This window comes from Choloepus didactylus, chromosome 6 (genome assembly GCF_015220235.1).
Source record: "Choloepus didactylus isolate mChoDid1 chromosome 6, mChoDid1.pri, whole genome shotgun sequence".
Lineage (NCBI taxonomy): Eukaryota > Metazoa > Chordata > Mammalia > Pilosa > Megalonychidae > Choloepus > Choloepus didactylus.
This window is the reverse complement of record NC_051312.1, coordinates 101,785,872-101,807,636: the sequence shown is the minus strand read 5'-3', so window position 1 is coordinate 101,807,636 and position 21,765 is coordinate 101,785,872. Positions and strand designations below refer to the sequence as shown.

General features: G+C 39.2%; 1 protein-coding gene across 2 annotated transcripts in view; it reads right to left on the bottom strand.

Moving 5' to 3' along the window:
- The window catches only part of CCDC81 (coiled-coil domain containing 81), a 59,243-nt gene extending 37,754 nt beyond the window's left edge, over positions 1-21,489 (bottom strand). For both annotated transcript variants that reach the window (XM_037840988.1, XM_037840989.1), the window contains exons 1-3: positions 20,992-21,489; positions 16,388-16,449; positions 6,930-7,086 (exon numbers count right to left, since the gene is read on the bottom strand). In XM_037840988.1, the coding sequence (XP_037696916.1) occupies positions 6,930-7,086; positions 16,388-16,449; positions 20,992-21,070 (298 nt within the window). In that variant the 5' untranslated portion in view covers positions 21,071-21,489. The remainder of the gene's footprint in view (positions 1-6,929; positions 7,087-16,387; positions 16,450-20,991) is intronic.
- Between the last annotated feature and the right edge of the window lie 276 nt (positions 21,490-21,765).

The window sequence follows — 21,765 nt, the reverse complement described above, 5'->3', positions numbered from 1 at the left end:
TTATTTTTTAAATAAATTTCTTAAAAGAGAAAGCTATATTCTCTGTCTTTTCATCCTCCCATTCCATCCACCCATTGCCCCCTTGGCAATCTGTCAACCACTCATCTTGATAAGGACACCATCATCTCATGATGGACAAGCCAGTGGACACTTTGCAGATCTTATCTCTCATGACCTCTCTGTACCTTCTGTTGACTGTGCCCTCTCTTTTCTCTTGAATCCATGGCACCACTCTTGATTTTCCTATTACCTCCTTCTCAGCCTCCTTTGCTGGCTTCCCTCCTTCTCGGGCTACTTATAAGATGCTGCTTTTTCATAGGATTCTGTCTTTGTCTGTCTCTTCTTACTTTGTATCATCTCTCTGAGTAGCCTTATCCATTGTAATGGTTTCAGTAGCAATATGCTGTTAACTCTCAAATCTTGATCTCTATTCTCCACTTCCCAGCTGAGCTCTGAAATCACCTCTACCTATATATCCTTACAAGAATCTCAAGTTCAGCATCCTCAGAAGTAAACTCATTATTTTATAGCCCATTATATATGTTTATATTTTTTATATTTTATATATTATATATAATATTTTTTTAAATACACCTCCCCTCCCCTTCATTCCGTGCTGGTTTGAATCTGTTATGTCCCCTACAAAAGCCATGTTCTGTAATGCAATCTTGAGAGGGCAGACTTATTAGTCTTTTCATTAGGGTAGGACCTTTTGATTAGGTTGTTTCCATGGATATGTTACCTACCCAACTGTAGGTGAGACCGTTTGATTAGATCATTTCCCAGGAGGTGTCACCCTGCCCATTATGGGTGGGTCTTAATTAGAGTCCTTTAAGAGAGCTTATGGAGAGAAGGAGCTCAGAGAAGCTGAGAGATACATTTTGGAGGGAAGCTATGTAATCCAGAGTTTGCCCCCAGGAGAAGCTAAGAGCCAACACAGACCAAGACACTTGGAGATGCAGACAGAAAGACATTTGGAGATGCTAAGAGATGAAGCCCAGAGTTTGCCCCAGAGACACTAAGAGAGGACCCCCAGAGGCTTAGATGCACAGGAGCTGTAAAAGCTAATAGAGACAGAAGCCCAGAGACATTTGGTAGAAAGCCATTTTGAAACCAGAGCCTGGGAGCAAAGGGCCAGCAGATGCCAGCCATGTGCCTTCCCAGCTGACAGAGGTGTTCCAGATGCTATCAGCCTTTCTTCATTGAAGGTATCCTATTGTTGATGCCTTAGTTTGGACACTTTTATGGACTTAGAACTGTAAATCTGTAACCTAATAAATCCCCTTTATAAAAGCCAATCCATTTCTGGTTATTTTGCATAAGAGTAGCTTTAGCAAACCACAACATTCCCTAAGGCAGTTCATGATGTGAGCAGCCATCTACTCTCCAACTAAGAAATCTAGGTCAGTATAAATAATTTCTTGCTGAACCCCATCAATTCTACATCTGAAATGGCTCATGAATGTCCCTCCCGATTGTCACTGCCTTCATTCAGACTTTTCCCTTTTCCCAAACTACTGTAATAGAAAGAACTATCTTCCTAAACTAAAAACTGGACCAGTTCAACTAATTTCCTACTCAAATCTTTCAATGGCTCCTCAATGTCTATAGAATGAATTCTAAAGTCCTTACTATAAGGCCCCATACAATTTGGTTCCAACCTACCATTTTTTACTTACTTCCCTCACCCCTACAAACAATCTCCCTGGTTACAAGAATTAACTATCCAATTTTCCCTTTACAGGCCTTACCCTTTCAGTTATCCTTGACTTTGTTCATGCTGTTCCTGAAATATCTTCCCAAAGCTTCTCTGTCTAGCAAAGTCCTATCACCCTTAAATTCATGTCATCTTCTTAAACCGCCCTAAGAAAAAATAGGCATGCCCTCTTCTAGGCTCCCATAGCTTTGATCCAGTTCCTGAACAATGCTATTTTTACAGCACTTAATCATGCTGTATCATTGGCTTATATATTTATCTCCCATGTAGGATTCTGAATTCTCCAAAAGCAGGGACCACATCTTATTAGTCTTTAAAAACCACAAGTAGGCACAAAACAAGGACGGCCACTTACCCCACTGTTAGTCAACAGTGTACTGGAAGTGCTAACCAGAGGAATTGAGCAAGAAAAAGAAATAAAAGGCATCCAAATTGGAAAGGAAGAAGTAAAACTTTCCCTATTCACAGATGACATAATCCTGTATATAGAAAGTCCCCAAAAATCCACAACAAAGCTACTAGAGCTAATAAACAAATTCAGCAAAGTGCCATGGTTCAAGATCAACATGCAAAAAACAGTGGTATTTCTACACATTAGTAATGGACAATCTGAAAGGAAAATCAAGAAGACAATTCCATTTACAATAGCAACTAAAAGAATAAAATATCTAGAAATAAATTTAACCAATGATGTCAGGACTTGTACATGGAAAACTATAGAACATTGCTGAAAGAAATTAAGGAACACCAAAATAAATTCTGTGCTCACAGATTGGAAGACTTAATAATGTTAAGAAGCCAATACTAGTGATTTACAGATTTAACACACTCCTAATAAAAATTTGAATAGCCTTCTTCACAGAAATAGAAAAGCCAATCATCACATTTATATGGAAGATCAAGGGGCTCCAAATAGCCAAAACTACCTTGAAAAAGAAAAACAAAGTTGGAGGACTTACACCTGCCAATTTCAAAATATATTACAAAGCTAAAGTAATGAAAACAATGTGGTACTGGCACAAGGGCAGACATATAAATTAATGGAATAGAATGGAGAGTTCAGAAATAAATCCTACATCTATAGCCAATTGATTTTTTGGCAAGGTACCAAATCCACTCAATGGGGAAAGAATAGTCTCTTCAACAAATAATGGGTATCACATGCAGAAGAATGAAAATAGACCCCTACTTCACACTATACACAAAAGTCCTTACAATGGATCAATGACCTAAATATGAGCTAAAACTATCAAACTCTTAGAAGAAAACATACAGAAATATTTTCAGGTCCTTGCAATAGACAGTGAATGCTTAGATTTTACACCAACAGCACAAGCAACAAAACAACAAATAGATAAACTGGTCTTCATCAAAATTTAAAACTTTTCTGCATTAAAGGACATTATCAAGAAAGTGAAAAGACAATCTACAGAATGGGAGACATACTTGGAAATCATATATTGATGTGGATTTAATATCCAGAATATATAAAGAAATCCTACAACTCAATAACAAAAAGACAATAACCCAATTAAAAAGTGTGCAAAGGACATTATTGTGAGAATAATTAACAGTGCTGAATGGTGTGTGAATGTGGTGAAAAGGGGAAGTTAAGAGTCATGTATGTCACCAGAAGGAAAGTTGGAGGTTAAAATATGGGAAGCTGAAGGTTAAAATATGGGAATGTTTAACACAGTGAATCTTCTGGTGGACAATGTCCGTGATGAACTGTACAAATATAAAAATATTCTTTCATGAAATAGAACAAATGCACAACACTATTACAAGGACTAATAATAGAGGGATATATGGGGAAAATGTACTTATTTTAAACTATGGACTATAGTTAACACTAATATTTTAATACTCTTTCATCAACACTAACAAGTGTACTGTACCAATACTACGGGTCAATAATAGGGGAGGATAAGGGATATGGGAGGATTTGGGATTTCTTTTTTATTTTTATTTCTTTTCTGGAGTAATGAAAATGTTCTAAAAGATCATAGGGTTGTACACACAAATATGTGATGATACTGTGAGCCAGTGATTGTATACTTCAGATAGTATGTATGGTGTGTGAATATATCTCAATAAAACTGCATTTTTCAAAAAGTAGACAAAGGACTTGAATAGATATTTCTCCAAAGAAAATATACAAATGGCAAATAAGCACATGAAAAGAAGTTCAATATCATTAGCCATTAGAGAATTGCAAATCAAAACCACAGTGAGGTACTACTTAACACCCACTAGAACAGCTATTATCAAAAAATGGAAAATAACAAGTGTTGAAAAGGATGCGGAGAAATAGGAACACTCTTACACTGTTGGTGGCAATGTAAAATTGTGTAGCCACTATGGAAGATAGTTTGGCAGTTCCTCAGAAAGTTAATTATAGAATTACCATATGACCTGGCAATGCTACTTCTAGAAATATAACCAAATGAATTGAAAGCAGGGACCCAAACTGATATTTGTATATCAATGTTCATAGCAGCATTATTCATAACAACCAAAGGATGGAAGCAACCCAAGGGTCCATCAATGAATGAATGCATAACCAAAATGTGTATTATTCACCTGTAAAAAGGAATGAAGTTCTGATACTTCAAACAAAATGGATGAACCTTGAAGACATGTTGAATGAAATAAACCAGTCACAAAAGGACAAACATATGATTTCACTTAAATGAAATAACTAGAACATGCAAATTCATAGAGACAGAAAGTAGATTACAGGTTACTAAGGGTGGGGAGGTGGGGAATGGGGGGGTTAATCCTTAATGAGTACAGAGTTTCTGTCTGGGATGAGTTTCATAATAGGTCCAAAGTTTTGGTAATGGATGCTAGTGATGGTAGTACAATATTGTGAATGTAAGTAATGCCACTGAATTGTGTATTTGAAAGTGGTTAAAATGGGAATTTTTAGGTTGTATATGTTCCAACAATAAAAATTTTTTAAAAATAAGGACTTAATAAAATATCCCAATACCATTGTCACACTTTCAAAACAGAGTGTGGTCTTAAAAAAAAAAAAGAAAGAAAAAACAAGCTGGCAGAGTATCTGGCACACAGCAGGGGGTGGGGGGTATAAATGTTAATGTCAAACATTAACCTCAAGGTTAGGCATAGATAATTGTTCTTATGAAATAATACAGTCACGTATGTTTAATTCTGAAATTTCCCCACCATGTAAAAAAGTTGTCCATCTAAATTACTTTTGTGAGCTACAGTACAAGATCTAAAGTGGATAATAAACTCTACCTCTAAGGCACAAATGCTTTTGGGAAAAACTTGGCTTTATTTTCATTTCCTTCAAAGAATTTTACTTCCTCTGTCATAAAACTCTAGGTGAAAATGCCTGACAAGTTCCATCAAACACACCATACTGAATATACGCATAATGAATTCTAAGTGTAGTTTTTGGTATTCATTTTCCAATATATCCCTTTTCTGGTGGAAAGTTACTCTGAAAATTAAATTCCAGGAAAATTACAGCCTTTTCACCCGCTAGCATTAGAGGTAGGCTGTCTCCTTCCATGCAGGTATGAGTCTGACGCAGGAGGGAAGAAAAGGAAGGTGAAAAGGAACACAGCCAGGAATCAAGAAGAAAGCCACCCACGGCCTGCAATAACCAAGGCAGGTGTCATGAAGACTCCACACTAAAGCTGGAATGTGAGAATCCTGTCACAGGGATTATGTCTGTCTGCTTACCACTATACCTAAGGCACATGGAACAAGGCCCAACACATAGCTGGCCCTCAGTAAATGTTTGTGGAAGGAAGAAAGGAAGGAGGGAGGGAAAGAGGGAAGAATGTTTTAGGATGTGAGAAAGATGTACATGGTTTTTATCAACGTAAATTAAAAAATTTAATGGAGTATTAAATTTCTAACTTTTAAATTTTAATAATATAATTACACAGGCAATAGCAACCCAGTAATCTTTTCCACACCTGATACTGACTGTAACTCTCCCAGCCAGTGACCCCAACTTTTTTTTTAATTCATTTTTATTGCGATATATTCACATACCATGCAGTCATACAAAGCATACATTCAGTTGTTCACAGTACCATGATATAGTTGTGTATTCATCACCAAAACTAATTTTTGACATTTTCATTACCACACACACAAAAATAACAAGAATAATAATTAAAGTGAAAAAGAACAATTAAAGTAAAAAAGAACACTGGGTGCTTTTTTTTTTTTAACCCCCATTTTTCTACCTATCTGTCCATACAGATAAGTACGGTACAAAGGGGAGTGTGGTCCGCATGGCTTTCCCAATCACATTGTCACCCCTCATAAGCCACATTTTTATACAATCATCTTCAAGATTCATGGGTTCTGGCTTGTAGTTTGATAGTTTCGGGTATTTAGTGCTAGCTATTCCAATTCATTAGAACCTAAAAAGGGTTGTCTATATTGTGTGTAAGAGTGCCCACCAGAGTGACCTCTCGGCTCCTTTTGGAATCTCTCTGCCACTGAAGCTTATTTCATTTCCTTTCACGTCCCCCTTTTGGTCAAGAAGATGTTCACCATCCCACGATGCCGGGTCTAGATTCCTCCCCGGGAGTCATATTCCACGTTGCCAGGGAGATTCACTCCCCTGGGTGTCAGATCCCACGTAGTGGGGAGGGCCGTGATTTCACCTGCCAATTTGGCTTAGCTAGAGAGAGAGGGCCACATCTGAGCAACAAAGAGGCATTCTGAAGGAGGCTCTTAGGCACAATTATAGGCAGGCCTAGCCTCTCCTTTGCAGCAACAGTCTTCCCAAGGGCAAGTCCCGTGGTAGAGGGCTCAGCCCATGAAACCACCAGTCCTCTATGTCTGTGAGCACATCAGCAACCCTAACCCTAACCCTAACCCTAACTAACTTTCTCTTCTTCATAACTACTTTTCATTCCTTAGGATCTGAATATGAATAAAATCCGTACAACTCTGTGATATGGCTTTTATGTAAATTTGCCTTGATGTCACATCAGGTCTTTTCATTCCTACCTCAAGGTTTAAATGACCTGCAGGAAGATTATTATTTTCCGACTGTGTCCCCCCACCCCGACCCCCATTAAAGAGGTACCATGTGAAAAGTTTAGGGCCTCAAATCAGAAACAAATAAAGCAGCAATTAGTCGAGCTTTGCCCTTTCATTTTCTTCCCCAGGCCAGTCACCTTCTAGGAAACTCTTAAATCTTAAAATGATTTACCAGGAGTATATACTTTGTTTTGTTTGAGTCCGTGTATCTGCACCAACTTCTCCGCCATGATAAACATGGGCCTCTGAATTAGAATAAACTTGTTGTTTCCCACTTCAAGCTTTTGTCTCATGAAAGTGAAAGTTCCAAGTCCTGGAATATGAACCCCCTGAAAGGAAAAAGAGGAAAAATATTAAAAGAGCAGCAAACAAGAGGCGGGGCAAGATGGCAGACTGGTGAGCTGTATGTTTTAGTTACTCCTCCAGGAAAGTAGGTAAAAAGCCAGGAACTGCGTGGACTGGACACCACAGAGCAATCTGTCTTTGGGCATACTTCATACAACACTCATGAAAACGTGGAACTGCTGAGATCAGCGAAATCTGTAAGTTTTTGCGGCCAGGGGACCCGCGCCCCTCCCTGCCAGGCTCAGTCCCGGGGGAGGAGGGGCTGTCAGCTCCGGGAAGGAGAAGGGAGAATTGCAGTGGCTGCTCTTATCGGAAACTCATTCTACTGATTCAAACTCCAACCATAGATAGACTGAGACCAGACACCAGAGACTCTGAGAGCAGCCAGCCCAGCAGAGAGGAGACAGACATAGAAAAAAAACAACACGAAAAACTCCAAAATAAAAGCAGAGGATTTTTGGAGTTCTGGTGAACACAGAAAGGGGAAGGGCGGAGATCAGGCCTTGAGGCGCATATGCAAATCCCGAAGCAAGGCTGATCTCTCTGCCCTGTGAACCTTTCCTTAATGGCCCTGGTTGCTTTGTCTATTAGCATTTCAATAACCCATTAGATCTCTGAGGAGGGCCGTTTTTTTTTTTTTTTTTTTTTTAAATCCTTTTTGCTTTTTCTAAAACAATTACTCTAAGAAGCTCAATACAGAAAGCTTCAAAGAATTGAAATTTGGGCACGTCAAGTCAAGAGCAGAACTAAGAGAGCTCTGAGACAAAAGGCAATAATCCAGTGGCTGAGAAAATTCACTAAACAACACAACTTCCCAAGAAAAGGGGGGTGTCCGCTCACAGCCACCATCCTGGTGGACAGGAAACACTCCTGCCCATCGCCAGCCCCATAGCCCAGAGCTGCCCCAGACAACCCAGTGTGACGGAAGTGCTTCAAATAACAGGCACACACCACAAAACTGGGCGTGGACATCAGCCTTCCCTGCAACCTCAGCTGAATGTCCCAGAGCTGGGAAGAGGGAGCAGTGTGAATTAACAGAGCCCCATTCAGCCATCATTTGAGCAGACTGGGAGCCTCCCAACACAGCCCAGCAGCCCATAACTGCCCTGGGGGGACGGCACTCACCTGTGACATAGCACAGTCATCCCTCAACAGAGGACCCGGGGTGCACAGCCTGGAAGAGGGGCCCACTTGCAAGTCTCAGGAGCCATATGCCAATACCAAAGACTTGTGGGTCAGTGGCAGAGACAAACTGTGGCAGGACTGAACTGAAGGATTAGACTATTGCAGCAGCTTTAAAACTCTAGGATCATCAGGGAGATTTCATTGTTAGGGCCACCCCCCCTCCCCGACTGCCCAGAAACACGCCCCACATACAGGGCAGGCAACACCAACTACACACGCAAGCTTGGTACACCAATTGGGCCCCACAAGACTCACTCCCCCACTCACCAAAAAGGCTAAGCAGGGGAGATCTGGCTTGTGGAGAACAGGTGGCTCGTGGACGCCACCTGCTGGTTAGTTAGAGAAAGTGTACTCCACAAAGCTGTAGATCTGATAAATTAGAGATAAGGACTTCAACTGGTCTACAAACCCTAAAAGAACCCTATCAAGTTCAGCAAATGCCACGAAGCCAAAAACAAAAAAAAAAAAAAACAACAGAAAATTATAAAGCATATGAAAAAACCAGACGATATGGATAACCCAAGCCCAAGCACCCAAATCAAAAGACCAGAAGAGACACAGCACCTAGAGCAGCTACTCAAAGAACTAAAGATGAACAATGAGACCCTAGTACGGGATATGAAGGAAATCAAGAAGACCCTAGAAGAGCATAAAGAAGACATTGCAAGACTAAATAAAAAAATGGATGATCTTATGGAAATTAAAGAAACTGTTGACCAAATTAAAAAGATTCTGGACACTCATAGTACAAGACTAGAGGAAGTTGAACAACGAATCAGTGACCTGGAAGATGACAGAATGGAAAATGAAAGCATAAAAGAAAGAATGGGGAAAAAAATTGAAAAACTCGAAATGGACCTCAGGGATATGATAGATAATACGAAACGTCCGAATATAAGACTCATTGGTGTCCCAGAAGGGGAAGAAAAGGGTAAAGGTCTAGGAAGAGTATTCAAAGAAATTGTTGGGGAAAACTTCCCAAATCTTCTAAACAACATAAATACACAAATCATAAATGCTCAGCGAACTCCAAATAGAATAAATCCAAAAAAACCCACTCCGAGACATATACTGATCACACTGTCAAACATAGAAGAGAAGGAGCAAGTTCTGAAAGCAGCAAGAGAAAAGCAATTCACCACATACAAAGGAAACAGCATAAGACTAAGTAGTGACTACTCAGCAGCCACCATGGAGGCAAGAAGGCAGTGGCACGATATATTTAAAATTCTGAGTGAGAGGAATTTCCCGCCAAGAATACTTTATCCAGCAAAGCTCTCCTTCAAATTTGAGGGAGAGCTTAAATTTTTCACAGACAAAGAAATGCTGAGAGAATTTGCTAACAAGAGACCTGCCCTACTGGAGATACTAAAGGGAGCCCTACAGACAGAGAAACAAAGACAGGACAGAGAGACCTGGAGAAAGGTTCAGTACTAAAGAGATTCGGTATGGGTACAATAAAGGATATTAATAGAGAGAGGGAAAAATATGGCAAACATAATCCAAAGGATAAGATGGCCGATTCAAGAAATGCCTTCATGGTTTTAACGTTGAATGTAAATGGATTAAACTCCCCAATTAAAAGATATAGATTCGCAGAATGGATCAAAAAAAATGAACCATCAATATGTTGCATACAAGAGACTCATCTTAGACACAGGGACACAAAGAAACTGAAAGTGAAAGGATGGAAAAAAATATTTCATGCAAGCTACAGCCAAAAGAAAGCAGGTGTAGCAATATTAATCTCAGATAAATAGACTTCAAATGCAGGGATGTTTTGAGAGACAAAGAAGGCCACTACATACTAATAAAAGGGGCAATTCAGCAAGAAGAAATAACAATCATAAATGTCTATGCACCCAATCAAGGTGCCACAAAATACATGAGAGAAACATTGGCAAAACTAAAGGAAGCAATTGATGTTTCCACAATAATTGTGGGAGACTTCAACACATCACTCTCTCCTATAGATAGATCAACCAGACAGAAGACCAATAAGGAAATTGAAAACCTAAACAATCTGATAAATGAATTAGATTTAACAGACATCTACAGGACATTACATCCCAAATCACCAGGATACACATACTTTTCTAGTGCTCACGGAACTTTCTCCAGAATAGATCATATGCTGGGACATAAAACAAGCCTCAATAAATTTAAAAAGATTGAAATTATTCAAAGCACATTCTCTGACCACAATGGAATACAATTAGAAGTCAATAACCATCAGAGACGTAGAAAATTCACAAATACCTGGAGGTTAAACAACACACTCCTAAACAATCAGTGGGTTAAAGAAGAAATAGCTAGAGAAATTGCTAAATATATAGAGACGAATGAAAATGAGAACACAACATACCAAAACCTATGGGATGCAGCAAAAGCAGTGCTAAGGGGGAAATTTATAGCACTAAACGCATATATTAAAAGGAAGAAAGAGCCAAAATCAAAGAACTAATGGATCAACTGAAGAAGCTAGAAAATGAACAGCAAACCAATCCTAAACCAAGTACAAGAAAAGAAATAACAAGGATTAAAGCAGAAATAAATGACATAGAGAACAAAAAAACAATAGAAAGGATAAATATCACCAAAAGTTGGTTCTTTGAGAAGATCAACAAGATTGACAAGCCCCTAGCTAGACTGACAAAATCAAAAAGAGAGAAGACCCATATAAACAAAATAATGAATGAAAAAGGTAACATAACTGCAGATCCTGAAGAAATTAAAAAAATTATAAGAGGATATTATGAACAACTGTATGGCAACAAACTGGATAATGTAGAAGAAATGGACAATTTCCTGGAAACATATGAACAACCTAGACTGACCAGAGAAGAAATAGAAGACCTCAACCAACCCATCACAAGCAAAGAGATCCAATCAGTCATCAAAAATCTTCCCACAAATAAATGCCCAGGGCCAGATGGCTTCACAGGGGAATTCTACCAAACTTTCCAGAAAGAACTGACACCAATCTTACTCAAACTCTTTCAAAACATTGAAAAAAATGGAACACTACCTAACTCATTTTATGAAGCTAACATCAATCTAATACCAAAACCAGGCAAAGATGCTACAAAAAAGGAAAACTACCGGCCAATCTCCCTAATGAATATAGATGCAAAAATCCTCAACAAAATACTTGCAAATCGAATCCAAAGACACATTAAAAAAATCATACACCATGACCAAGTGGGGTTCATTCCAGGCATGCAAGGATGGTTCAACATAAGAAAAACAATCAATGTATTACAACACATTAAAAACTCGAAAGGGAAAAATCAATTGATCATCTCAATAGATGCTGAAAAAGCATTTGACAAAATCCAACATCCCTTTTTGATAAAAACACTTCAAAAGGTAGGAATTGAAGGAAACTTCCTCAACATGATAAAGAGCATATATGAAAAACCCACAGCCAGCATAGTACTCAATGGTGAGAGACTGAAAGCCTTCCCTCTAAGATCAGGAACAAGACAAGGATGCCCGCTGTCACCACTGTTATTCAACATTGTTCTGGAAGTGCTAGCCAGGGCAATCCGGCAAGACAAAGAAATAAAAGGCATCCAAATTGGAAAAGAAGAAGTAAAACTGTCATTGTTTGCAGATGATATGATCTTATATCTAGAAAACCCTGAGAAATCGACGATACACCTACTAGAGCTAATAAACAAATTTAGCAAAGTAGCAGGATACAAGATTAATGCACATAAGTCAGTAATGTTTCTATATGCTAGAAATGAACAAACTGAAGAGACACTCAAGAAAAAGATACCATTTTCAATAGCAACTAAAAAAATCAAGTACCTAGGAATAAACTTAACCAAAGATGTAAAAGACCTATACAAAGAAAACTACATAACTCTACTAAAAGAAATAGAAGGGGACCTTAAAAGATGGAAAAATATTCCATGTTCATGGATAGGAAGGCTAAATGTCATTAAGATGTCAATTCTACCCAAACTCATCTACAGATTCAATGCAATCCCAATCAAAATTCCAACAACCTACTTTGCAGACTTGGAAAAGCTAGTTATCAAATTTATTTGGAAAGGGAAGATGCCTCGAATTGCTAAAGACACTCTAAAAAAGAAAAACGAAGTGGGAGGACTTACACTCCCTGACTTTGAAGCTTATTATAAAGCCACAGTTGCCAAAACAGCATGGTACTGGCACAAAGATAGACATATAGATCAATGGAATCGAATTGAGAATTCAGAGATAGACCCTCAGATCTATGGCCGACTGATCTTTGATAAGGCCCCCAAAGTCACCGAACTGAGCCATAATGGTCTTTTCAACAAATGGGGCTGGGAGAGTTGGATATCCATATCCAAAAGAATGAAAGAGGACCCCTACCTCACCCCCTACACAAAAATTAACTCAAAATGGACCAAAGATCTCAATATAAAAGAAAGTACCATAAAACTCCTAGAAGATAATGTAGGAAAACATCTTCAAGACCTTGTATTAGGAGGCCACTTCCTAGACTTTACACCCAAAGCACAAGCAACAAAAGAGAAAATAGATAAATGGGAACTCCTCAAGCTTAGAAGTTTCTGCACCTCAAAGGAATTTCTCAAAAAGGTAAAGAGGCAGCCAACTCAATGGGAAAAAATTTTTGGAAACCATGTATCTGACAAAAGACTGATATCTTGCATATACAAAGAAATCCTACAACTCAATGACAATAGTACAGACAGCCCAATTATAAAATGGGCAAAAGATATGAAAAGACAGTTCTCTGAAGAGGAAATACAAATGGCCAAGAAACACATGAAAAAATGTTCAGCTTCACTAGCTATTAGAGAGATGCAAATTAAGACCACAATGAGATACCATCTAACACCGGTTAGAATGGCTGCCATTAAACAAACAGGAAACTACAAATGCTGGAGGGGATGTGGAGAAATTGGAACTCTTATTCATTGTTGGTGGGACTGTATAATGGTTCAGCCACTCTGGAAGTCAGTCTGGCAGTTCCTTAGAAAACTAGATATAGAGCTACCATTCGATCCAGCGATTGCACTTCTCGGTATATACCCGGAAGATCGGAAAGCAGTGACACGAACAGATATCTGCACGCCAATGTTCATAGCAGCATTATTCACAATTGCCAAGAGATGGAAACAACCCAAATGTCCTTCAACAGATGAGTGGATAAATAAAATGTGGTATATACACACGATGGAATACTACGCGGCAGTAAGAAGGAACGATCTGGTGAAACATATGACAACATGGATGAACCTTGAAGACATAATGCTGAGCGAAATAAGCCAGGCACAAAAAGAGAAATATTATATGCTACCACTAATGTGAACTTTGAAAAATGTAAAACAAATGGTTTATAATGTAGAATGTAGGGGAACTAGCAGTAGAGAGCAATTAAGGAAGGGGGAACAATAATCCAAGAAGAACAGATAAGCTATTTAACGTTCTGGGGATGCCCAGAAATGACTATGGTCTGTTAATTTCTGATGGATGTAGTAGGAACAAGTTCACTGAAATGTTGCTATATTATGTAACTTTCTTGGGGTAAAGTAGGAACATGTTGGAAGTTAAGCAGTTATCTTAGGTTAGTTGTCTTTTTCTTACTCCCTTGTTAGGGTCTCTTTGAAATGTTCTTTTATTGTATGTTTGTTTTCTTTTTAACTTTTTTTTTCATACAGTTGATTTAAAAAAGAAGGGAAAATTAAAAAAAAAAAAAAAAGAAAGAAAAAAGACAAACAAGGAAAAAAAAAAAAAAAAAGATGTAGTGCCCCCTTGAGGAGCCTGTGGAGAATGCAGGGGTATTTGCCTACCCCACCTTCATGGTTGCTAACATGACCACAGACATAGGGGACTGGTGGTTTGATGGGTTGAGCCCTCTACCATAAGTTTTACCCTTGGGAAGACGGTTGCTGCAAAGGAGAGGCTAGGCCTCCCTGTATTTGTGCCTAAGAGTCTCCTCCTGAATGCCTCTTTGTTGCTCAGATGTGGCCCTCTCTCTCTGGCTAAGCCAACTTGAAAGGTGAAATCACTGCCCTCCCCCCTACGTGGGATCAGACACCCAGGGAAGTGAATCTCCCTGGCAACGTGGAATATGACTCCCGGGGAGGAATGTAGACCCGGCATCGTAGGACGGAGAACATCTTCTTGACCAAAAGGGGGATGTGAAAGGAAATGAAATAAGCTTCAGTGGCAGAGAGATTCCAAAACGAGCCGAGAGATCACTCTGGTGGGCACTCTTACGCACACTTTAGACAACCTTTTTTATGTTCTAAAGAATTGGGGTAGCTGGTGGTGGATACCTGAAACTATTAAACTACAACCCAGAACCCATGAATCTCGAAGACAGTTGTATAAAAATGTAGCTTATGAGGGGTGACAGTGGGATTGGGAATGCCATAAGGACCAAACTCCACTTTGTCTAGTTTATGGATGGATGTGTAGAAAAGTAGGGGAAGCAAACAAACAGACAAAGGTACCCAGTGTTCTTTTTTACTTCAATTGCTCTTTTTCACTCTAATTATTATTCTTGTTATTTTTGTGTGTGTGCTAATGAAGGTGTCAGGGATTGATTTAGGTGATGAATGTACAACTATGTAATGGTACTGTAAACAATCGAAAGTACAATTTGTTTTATATGACTGCGTGGTATGTGAATATATCTCAATAAAATGATGATTAAAAAAAAAAAAAAAAAAAAAAAAAAAGAGCAGCAAACAGTATTCACTGAAGGAGCGAAGAAAAATAATCCTTAGTACAGTTATCCAAAGGACAGAAAGAGATAAGCTTAGGCCTTAAAAATTCAGTGATTTCTGCAATTCCTTACAGTTATAATATTTTATGATTCTAAGTTTACAAATAAGTTTAGTAACAAATGTAATCCATCAGAATATATCAACTCACAAAGCTTTACTGAATCAGATCCCTTATCCCCTAATATCACTAAAAATCTGTGGAGGACTAAGAAACTTGTATGGATGCCCTACTTCTTTAAAATCGTATCTAAGATTACTCATGTCCTAAATTGTGTGCCATTTTAAATTTTAATTATTTACCATTAGAGGGAGGGAATTTAAGGGGACATGAGAACCTTCATTTTCTTGTTTCCTCTTTCAGGTTTTATGTTTCTGACCATCAGGCAACCCAATATCCAAGGCATGCACTGCAGTGTGGTGATCTTGGCTGATGGGCAGAAACAAATGCTTTTGGTTCTCTCAGATTCTGTCTCTCTAAAGACATCCTACATCAAGGGCTACAAACACAAATGCCTACAGGAGCCAGGAAAGAACGTAAGGGAGTGAAGGTAGGCAGCTGGAGAAGATAGTGGCTGGAGAGTCAGCCCATAGTCAGCTCCAGCCCAGTGTCACAATGTAGGAATGGAAGACCCATGTTGTCAGGTCTCCTTATTCTTCAAGAGAAGGTAGAAAAAAATCCAAAATGCTATATAAACTTTCCCAATCTTCAGTGGCAATAACTAATTCAGATTTTTCAACCAAATAAGTTTGGAGGATGAATTCAGCCCAAGGGCTGCCATATTGGGACCTCTGAGTAGGTATAAAAGTTCCACAATCTCCCAGCTCTCTCCAATTACCTTCCAAATCTCTGTCCAGTTCTATGGTACTCAAATCCAAGACTTGACAAGAGGAACTAGCCCAGCCTTGGACTCATTTTCTCATTTCTGACAAATTGACTTAAATCACTGACTGTCTTCTTATATTTCAATTAATATCCATTCCATGCAAGAAGGAAAGAGAAGAAGCATTACATCCTTCTACAGTTATGCCAGAAACTATCAGGTGGCAGATAAACTCATCTAGTCCCTCTACACATACCTAGACTTATCAGCACTGCTTTCCATACCAGTAGAAGAACAGAGCTTACAAATTCATTACCTAAGGCTAAAATCCGTGTTTGTCAAATCTGTCCACAAGCCCTAAATGTTCACATCATAAAATCACAGGGCTCAAAAATAAAATAGGTGGCTTCATAGTCTTAATCCCCTGCTTCCAAGAAAAACTATAAGAGACTATGGAGGAAAGATCCTTTGGACTCCTACATTAAAATTATACTCCTACATTAAAATTGAAGTATAACTCTTACCTTGTGTAAGGTTAGCTGCCGTTCAACAAATTCTGAGACATTCTCCCAGATAGTAGAGACTTCTGAAATTCAAAGGAAAACAAAATCAATTTATGGAAGCATCCATGTGATATCTTGGTGCTAATAAATAAAAATATAAATATGAAATGTAACATCAAATGACAATAATTCCTACCATTAACCAAATATTGTTATTTAGTATTAACAGAAAATAGTCATTTCCAAAAGTTACTTTTCCATAACTGAAGCTTACTCCTCTCTAAATCCCAAAGATGTGATTAAAAACAGTAAAATAAGATTTTTGAAGGAAACTTTTCTAAAAATACAGTTTCCCTTTATTCTGTAGAGAAAGCAAAGTACAATCTAGTCTCTTCTGAATGTCCCATTCAACAAGTACTGATTATACTGATCAAGTGTCTACTCTGGAAAATGTAAGATTCTGCCTTTCACTCTAAATTGATGTACAGTTTATTATAATCAGGTGTTTCACCTATTCTGCCCCATCCTGCTGCATTCCCCACTGCCTCCCCCACCACACAGCCTAAAGAAATCTACCGCTGGCTGAGAAGGTCTTTCAACCAGTCCTTATTGTATACTTAATTAAAATTTTCATGGTGTCCAAAAGTGTCATGAATTCACTAATAATGTAGAATCTGAGTGTCCAGATTTACATGGAGAACTTTCAAAGTTTTTAAGTAAAAACTGTTAAGTTTATATGAGTCTAACAATCCTTCACCTGGACTCATTATATGCAGCTCAGCTACCAGGGGGAAAAATCTGTACCTAAGAGGAAATAATTTAATTAGTGCCAGGAGAAATTGTATCACTTGCAACCAAACCCTAGTGAAAAGACTTAACTGAGTTTAATTGGAAAGTTGAGGATTCTCTTTCTTCATTTGCATGATACATTCAAGTCCACCATGTTGTTTTGCTCTATAAAATCTAATGGCAAGTATATATAAGAGCAGAGTTAATTATTCTAAACTGAAATTTGCTATTTCTCACTGAAGAACAAAAACAGGCACATCATTCCCCTTAGAAACCTTTAGACTCCTGTATTTCAACTGGAAATAGATTTGCAAGTCTTCCAGACTGTGATTTCTAACTTTGAATTTTCTGCCATCCTGACATGTCAGAGGGAGTATCACTAACTTCTAAAAACAAAAAATTTAATCAACTCTAAAGAGCAAATTAAAGAACATGCTACTTCCACTTCTATATTGTAAGGAAAATTGAGGTTTGTTTTTTTTTTAATTAAACACCCAAAAACCAAGGATCACTATTAAAAACAAACTATACCTGGACATATCTCCTATATTCAGTTCAACCTCCATTTGATTTCAAATACTAAACATTCAAAATGCAACTTTTAAACAAAATGCCAAGTAGCAGGAACACGTTATCTTACATATGTTCATTTTAAGAAAGAAGTGCCGATTATGTAAATTATAGAATATATGCTTAAATAGATAACGTGGTAGATTGAATTATGTACCCCAATCAAAGGCATGTTCTTAATCTAAATCTGCATTCCTGTGGGTGTAAACTTATGTGTAAATAGAACTTTACAAATGTTAGCTTTAGTTGAGTTGTGGCCAACTGAATCACGGTGTGTCTTAATCCGTATTACTAGAATCTAGGAATCATAGAAAACCACAGAAAGGAGCCAGAAGCCAGAACTAAGTGAAAAATAGAAGGGCAGAAGAAAGGAAAGAACATCTCCAAGTGACAGGAAGCAGAGACACAAGCCAAAGAACTTCGAGACTGCCAGCAGCCAGAACCACAATGCTACAATCTCTGAGGGAAAGCAAGCCTTGCTGATAACTTGATTTTGGACTTTTTCCAGCCTTAAAGCTGTGAGCCAACAAATTCCTGTTTTTAAGCCAACCCATTGTGTGGTATTTGTCATAGCAGCCTGGCAAACTAGTATCAAAAATGAGATAAGTTCCCTGACTTCATGAAACTTATCTTCTAAAATTAAAATACTAATATACAAACAGAGCAGAATATTAAAGGGTGATTTGAACTAAGAAACATAATCCCAGAGCATAGAAAAGTGGAAAGAGCAGTGTGCTGCATATATGAAGACCTGCAGCCTTCCAGCCTCCACTGAATACTAGCTAGGTAACCTTCAACAGTTCACCCAGTTCACATCTGTAAAATGATGATGGACTTTCTAAATACTGTAAGTGTGATATATTAAACTTTGGTGAATCATAAAGAAGCAACAGGACTTAACATACACAATGATGAAAAGTTAACTGCATTTTCCTGAAGTTTGGCATTTATCCTCATCTCTGTTACAATGAGTCATTTGTGAAAGTTGATCAAATAAGTAATAATTTGGCTTCTGCTTCTGCCACTCAACCAATAAAGGTCTTGCTAAAGTCACCAACAGTCTCCTTATCAATAAATTCAATGGGCATGTTCAGCTCTCATCCTTCCTGACTTCCCTGCCATCTTTGAAATTGTTGAACACTCCCTCCTCCTTTAAAAGCCTCTCCTTTCAGCTTCTATGACACTACGCTCTCCTGGGGTTTCCTCCCACCTCTCTGGTCATTTCTTCTCAGTCTCATTCCCAGGCTCATCCTCCTCCACCTAGCCATAAAATTACATTACTAGGCTACCTTTTCTTTTTACTCTACCCTCGCTGCTAAGCGCTCATATCCATGCCCAGGATTTTAATGATCATCTATATGCAAATGATTCCAAACGCTTATTTACAAGCCCAGACCTCCCTTTCCAGGTTGCTCAGCCTCTGTATTCATTTCATCTACCTATTTGGATATCTCACAAAGGCCCTTCAATTTATCCAAATCCAGAATCTTCCTTCACTTAAATCTCATCCCTTTTCCAAGGTTTCTGTCTCAATGAATGGCATCCCATCAGGCTTCAGTAAAATAAGCCATGAACTCAGGAGTCATCCTTAAGACCTTCCTTCTCCCTCACCCCCCATATCCAGTCCACACCACAATCTGTAGATTTTACTCCCAAATAGCCTTTCAGTGTATCCACTTCTCCTTATTTCTACCACTACCAATTTAGACCAAGCTACCATTTGCTCTCACCTAGGTGACTACTATAGACACTCTTGACCCTCCAAATCATTCTCCACACTGCAACCAGAATGATCTCTTCAAATCACAGACCTAATCATGTTATCCCTTTCTCCCTTTCTCCCCAACTCAAAACACTTCATGGTTTCCCACTGCTTTCAACATAAAGGCCAACATCCCTAATCTGACTTCAAGACCCTGGAGGACCTGGTTCCTCCCTTTCTCTCCAGCCTCATCTGGAACACTCTCCTTCCCTTTATCTAGAGAGCAGCCTTATTGGCCTTCTTTCAATCCCTCAATCATATCTTGCTCCCCCCACCACAGAGGTTTTGCCCTTGCCATTCCCTCTGACAAGAGCATCCTCACCTTCCCTCTACTCCCCACCCACCAAAGCATTTTACCTAGTTAATTCCAACTCATTCTTCACATCTCAGCTGAAATCATCCTTCTTCAGCAACCCATGATACACAACCCCACCCTCAACCTCTATTTAAAGTTTTCATTGTACCATGAGCCTCCTCCTTGGCAGCGCTTACTACAATTGTAATTTTACACCTATTTCTATGATTATTTGATTAAATGTGTAACTGCCTCACTACATTGTAACTTCCAAGGGTTTTTCTCACCATTGGTTCTCTGGTCCTAGCATATAGTAGGTTCTTAATATTATTTGAATGAAAATATTAGTATAAGTTTGTAAGTATAATTATTTTATAATCCATAAAACTATTATCTTTAATGCTTCTTTTAGAATTATTTTGAAAGGAAAAGATCTGAGTAATGGAGGGGAAGTAAAAGAAAAGGCATCCATTCCTATTGATTTTGCCTCCTAAAATCATTTGGTTAAAGGCTAGCTAACAACTCTTAAGTCACAGCTGTTGATAATAACTTCAATATCTGGAACACCTTTCTTCCCAAGGGCTCCTATCACTTGCAGACAGATTTCAACATCACTTTGGGTTGACTCTTAAAAAACTGTGCTACAAAACAAATTAAGTGTCTTGCTGGGAACCAAGCCTAGCAAGTTTTCTACAACAAGTTGCCAGATCCTCTTCCAAACATTTATCCCATATATTTTTAAGATCATATTTCTTTCTTAACACAACCTCAAGATGTCAAGAGCAAGAAAAGCAGTCATGCCTTGCATGACTCTTAGGAGGAGCCATTTGGGACTCCTGTAAAACAGTTTTTCTTTGGGGCTGTTTCTCTGGGTAGGCACAAGTGTTCTGATCCACCCAGTGGGTAGGGTGGTGGGGTGTTTTAGCTAACATTTATTGAGCACTTACTTTGTGCCAGTCCCCTGAGATTAGAATGTATATGCATTATCTCCTTTAATCAAAACCCTCAACTGACTCCCTTCCCTCAAGGCAGCTGGTAAAGAAACTGTCCCTCTTCCTGTATCCAGTCTAGGCCTGACAGGGACTGCCAGCTGTTTGTGAAGGCAACACAACCACTCCAGGCCAGGCCTGAGGCCCCACGCCCCTCAAACAAGTGAAGGTTCAGACCACAGTTCTCCATATTCCCAGGGCCCCACCTCTTGCCACTCACCCTCCTGGGTCAGCGAGGGCAGCGTCGGCAACACCTGCTTGCTCAGCTCCTGCAGGACAGGTACGATTCTGTCCAACATCTCCAGTCCCAAGTTGGCTCCAACTGCTTTCAGCTCGTGACTTCCGGCCTCAGAGCTGGGTCCAACACAGGGTGTTTTCTTCTTTCCTTATAAGGACTTTGCACAAAAGTGATTTTCCCACCTCCCGCTCCCACTTCCCGGAGCTTTGGATATGTGTTAAAAATGAAAACTATCAAAATCTTGATTTTTTTTCCTCCTGATTTTTTTCTTTCTTTCTTCCTTAAATAAACTTAGTTAATGGTCTTTCTGGCCCTCCCTCTCCCGCCAGTTTCTCTGGCAGCTCCCTCCGCAGGAAGGAGAGCTACCTGCTCCTGAGGTAATGTGCCGACCCTCCAGACAAGTCAGAGGCCCCGCCAGCTGGAGAGAGACGGTGGGCCGGTGGGCCGGAGCCGCGAGGAGGGGAGAGGGGCGGAGGGAGAGAAGACCCAGCCGAGAGGAGGGCGGGGCGCGTTGCCAGGACGCACAAAGGCTCTCTCTGTTGCTAGGGCGTCAGAGCAGGGACTCGGCTCCGCCCCCTAGGATGGGTCTGGCTCCAGGTTGCCCGGGTCATTCCGGGGCTCCAGGGAGAGGATAGGAAATAAATTAAAAAAAAAATTGTTTTTACTTGTTTTTCTTTCTCTCATCCCGGGCGGCGAAGGGACTTGGTGGTTAAGGTGGTCGTTTTTGTAATTACCTTGGACAAAACAGGGAACGCC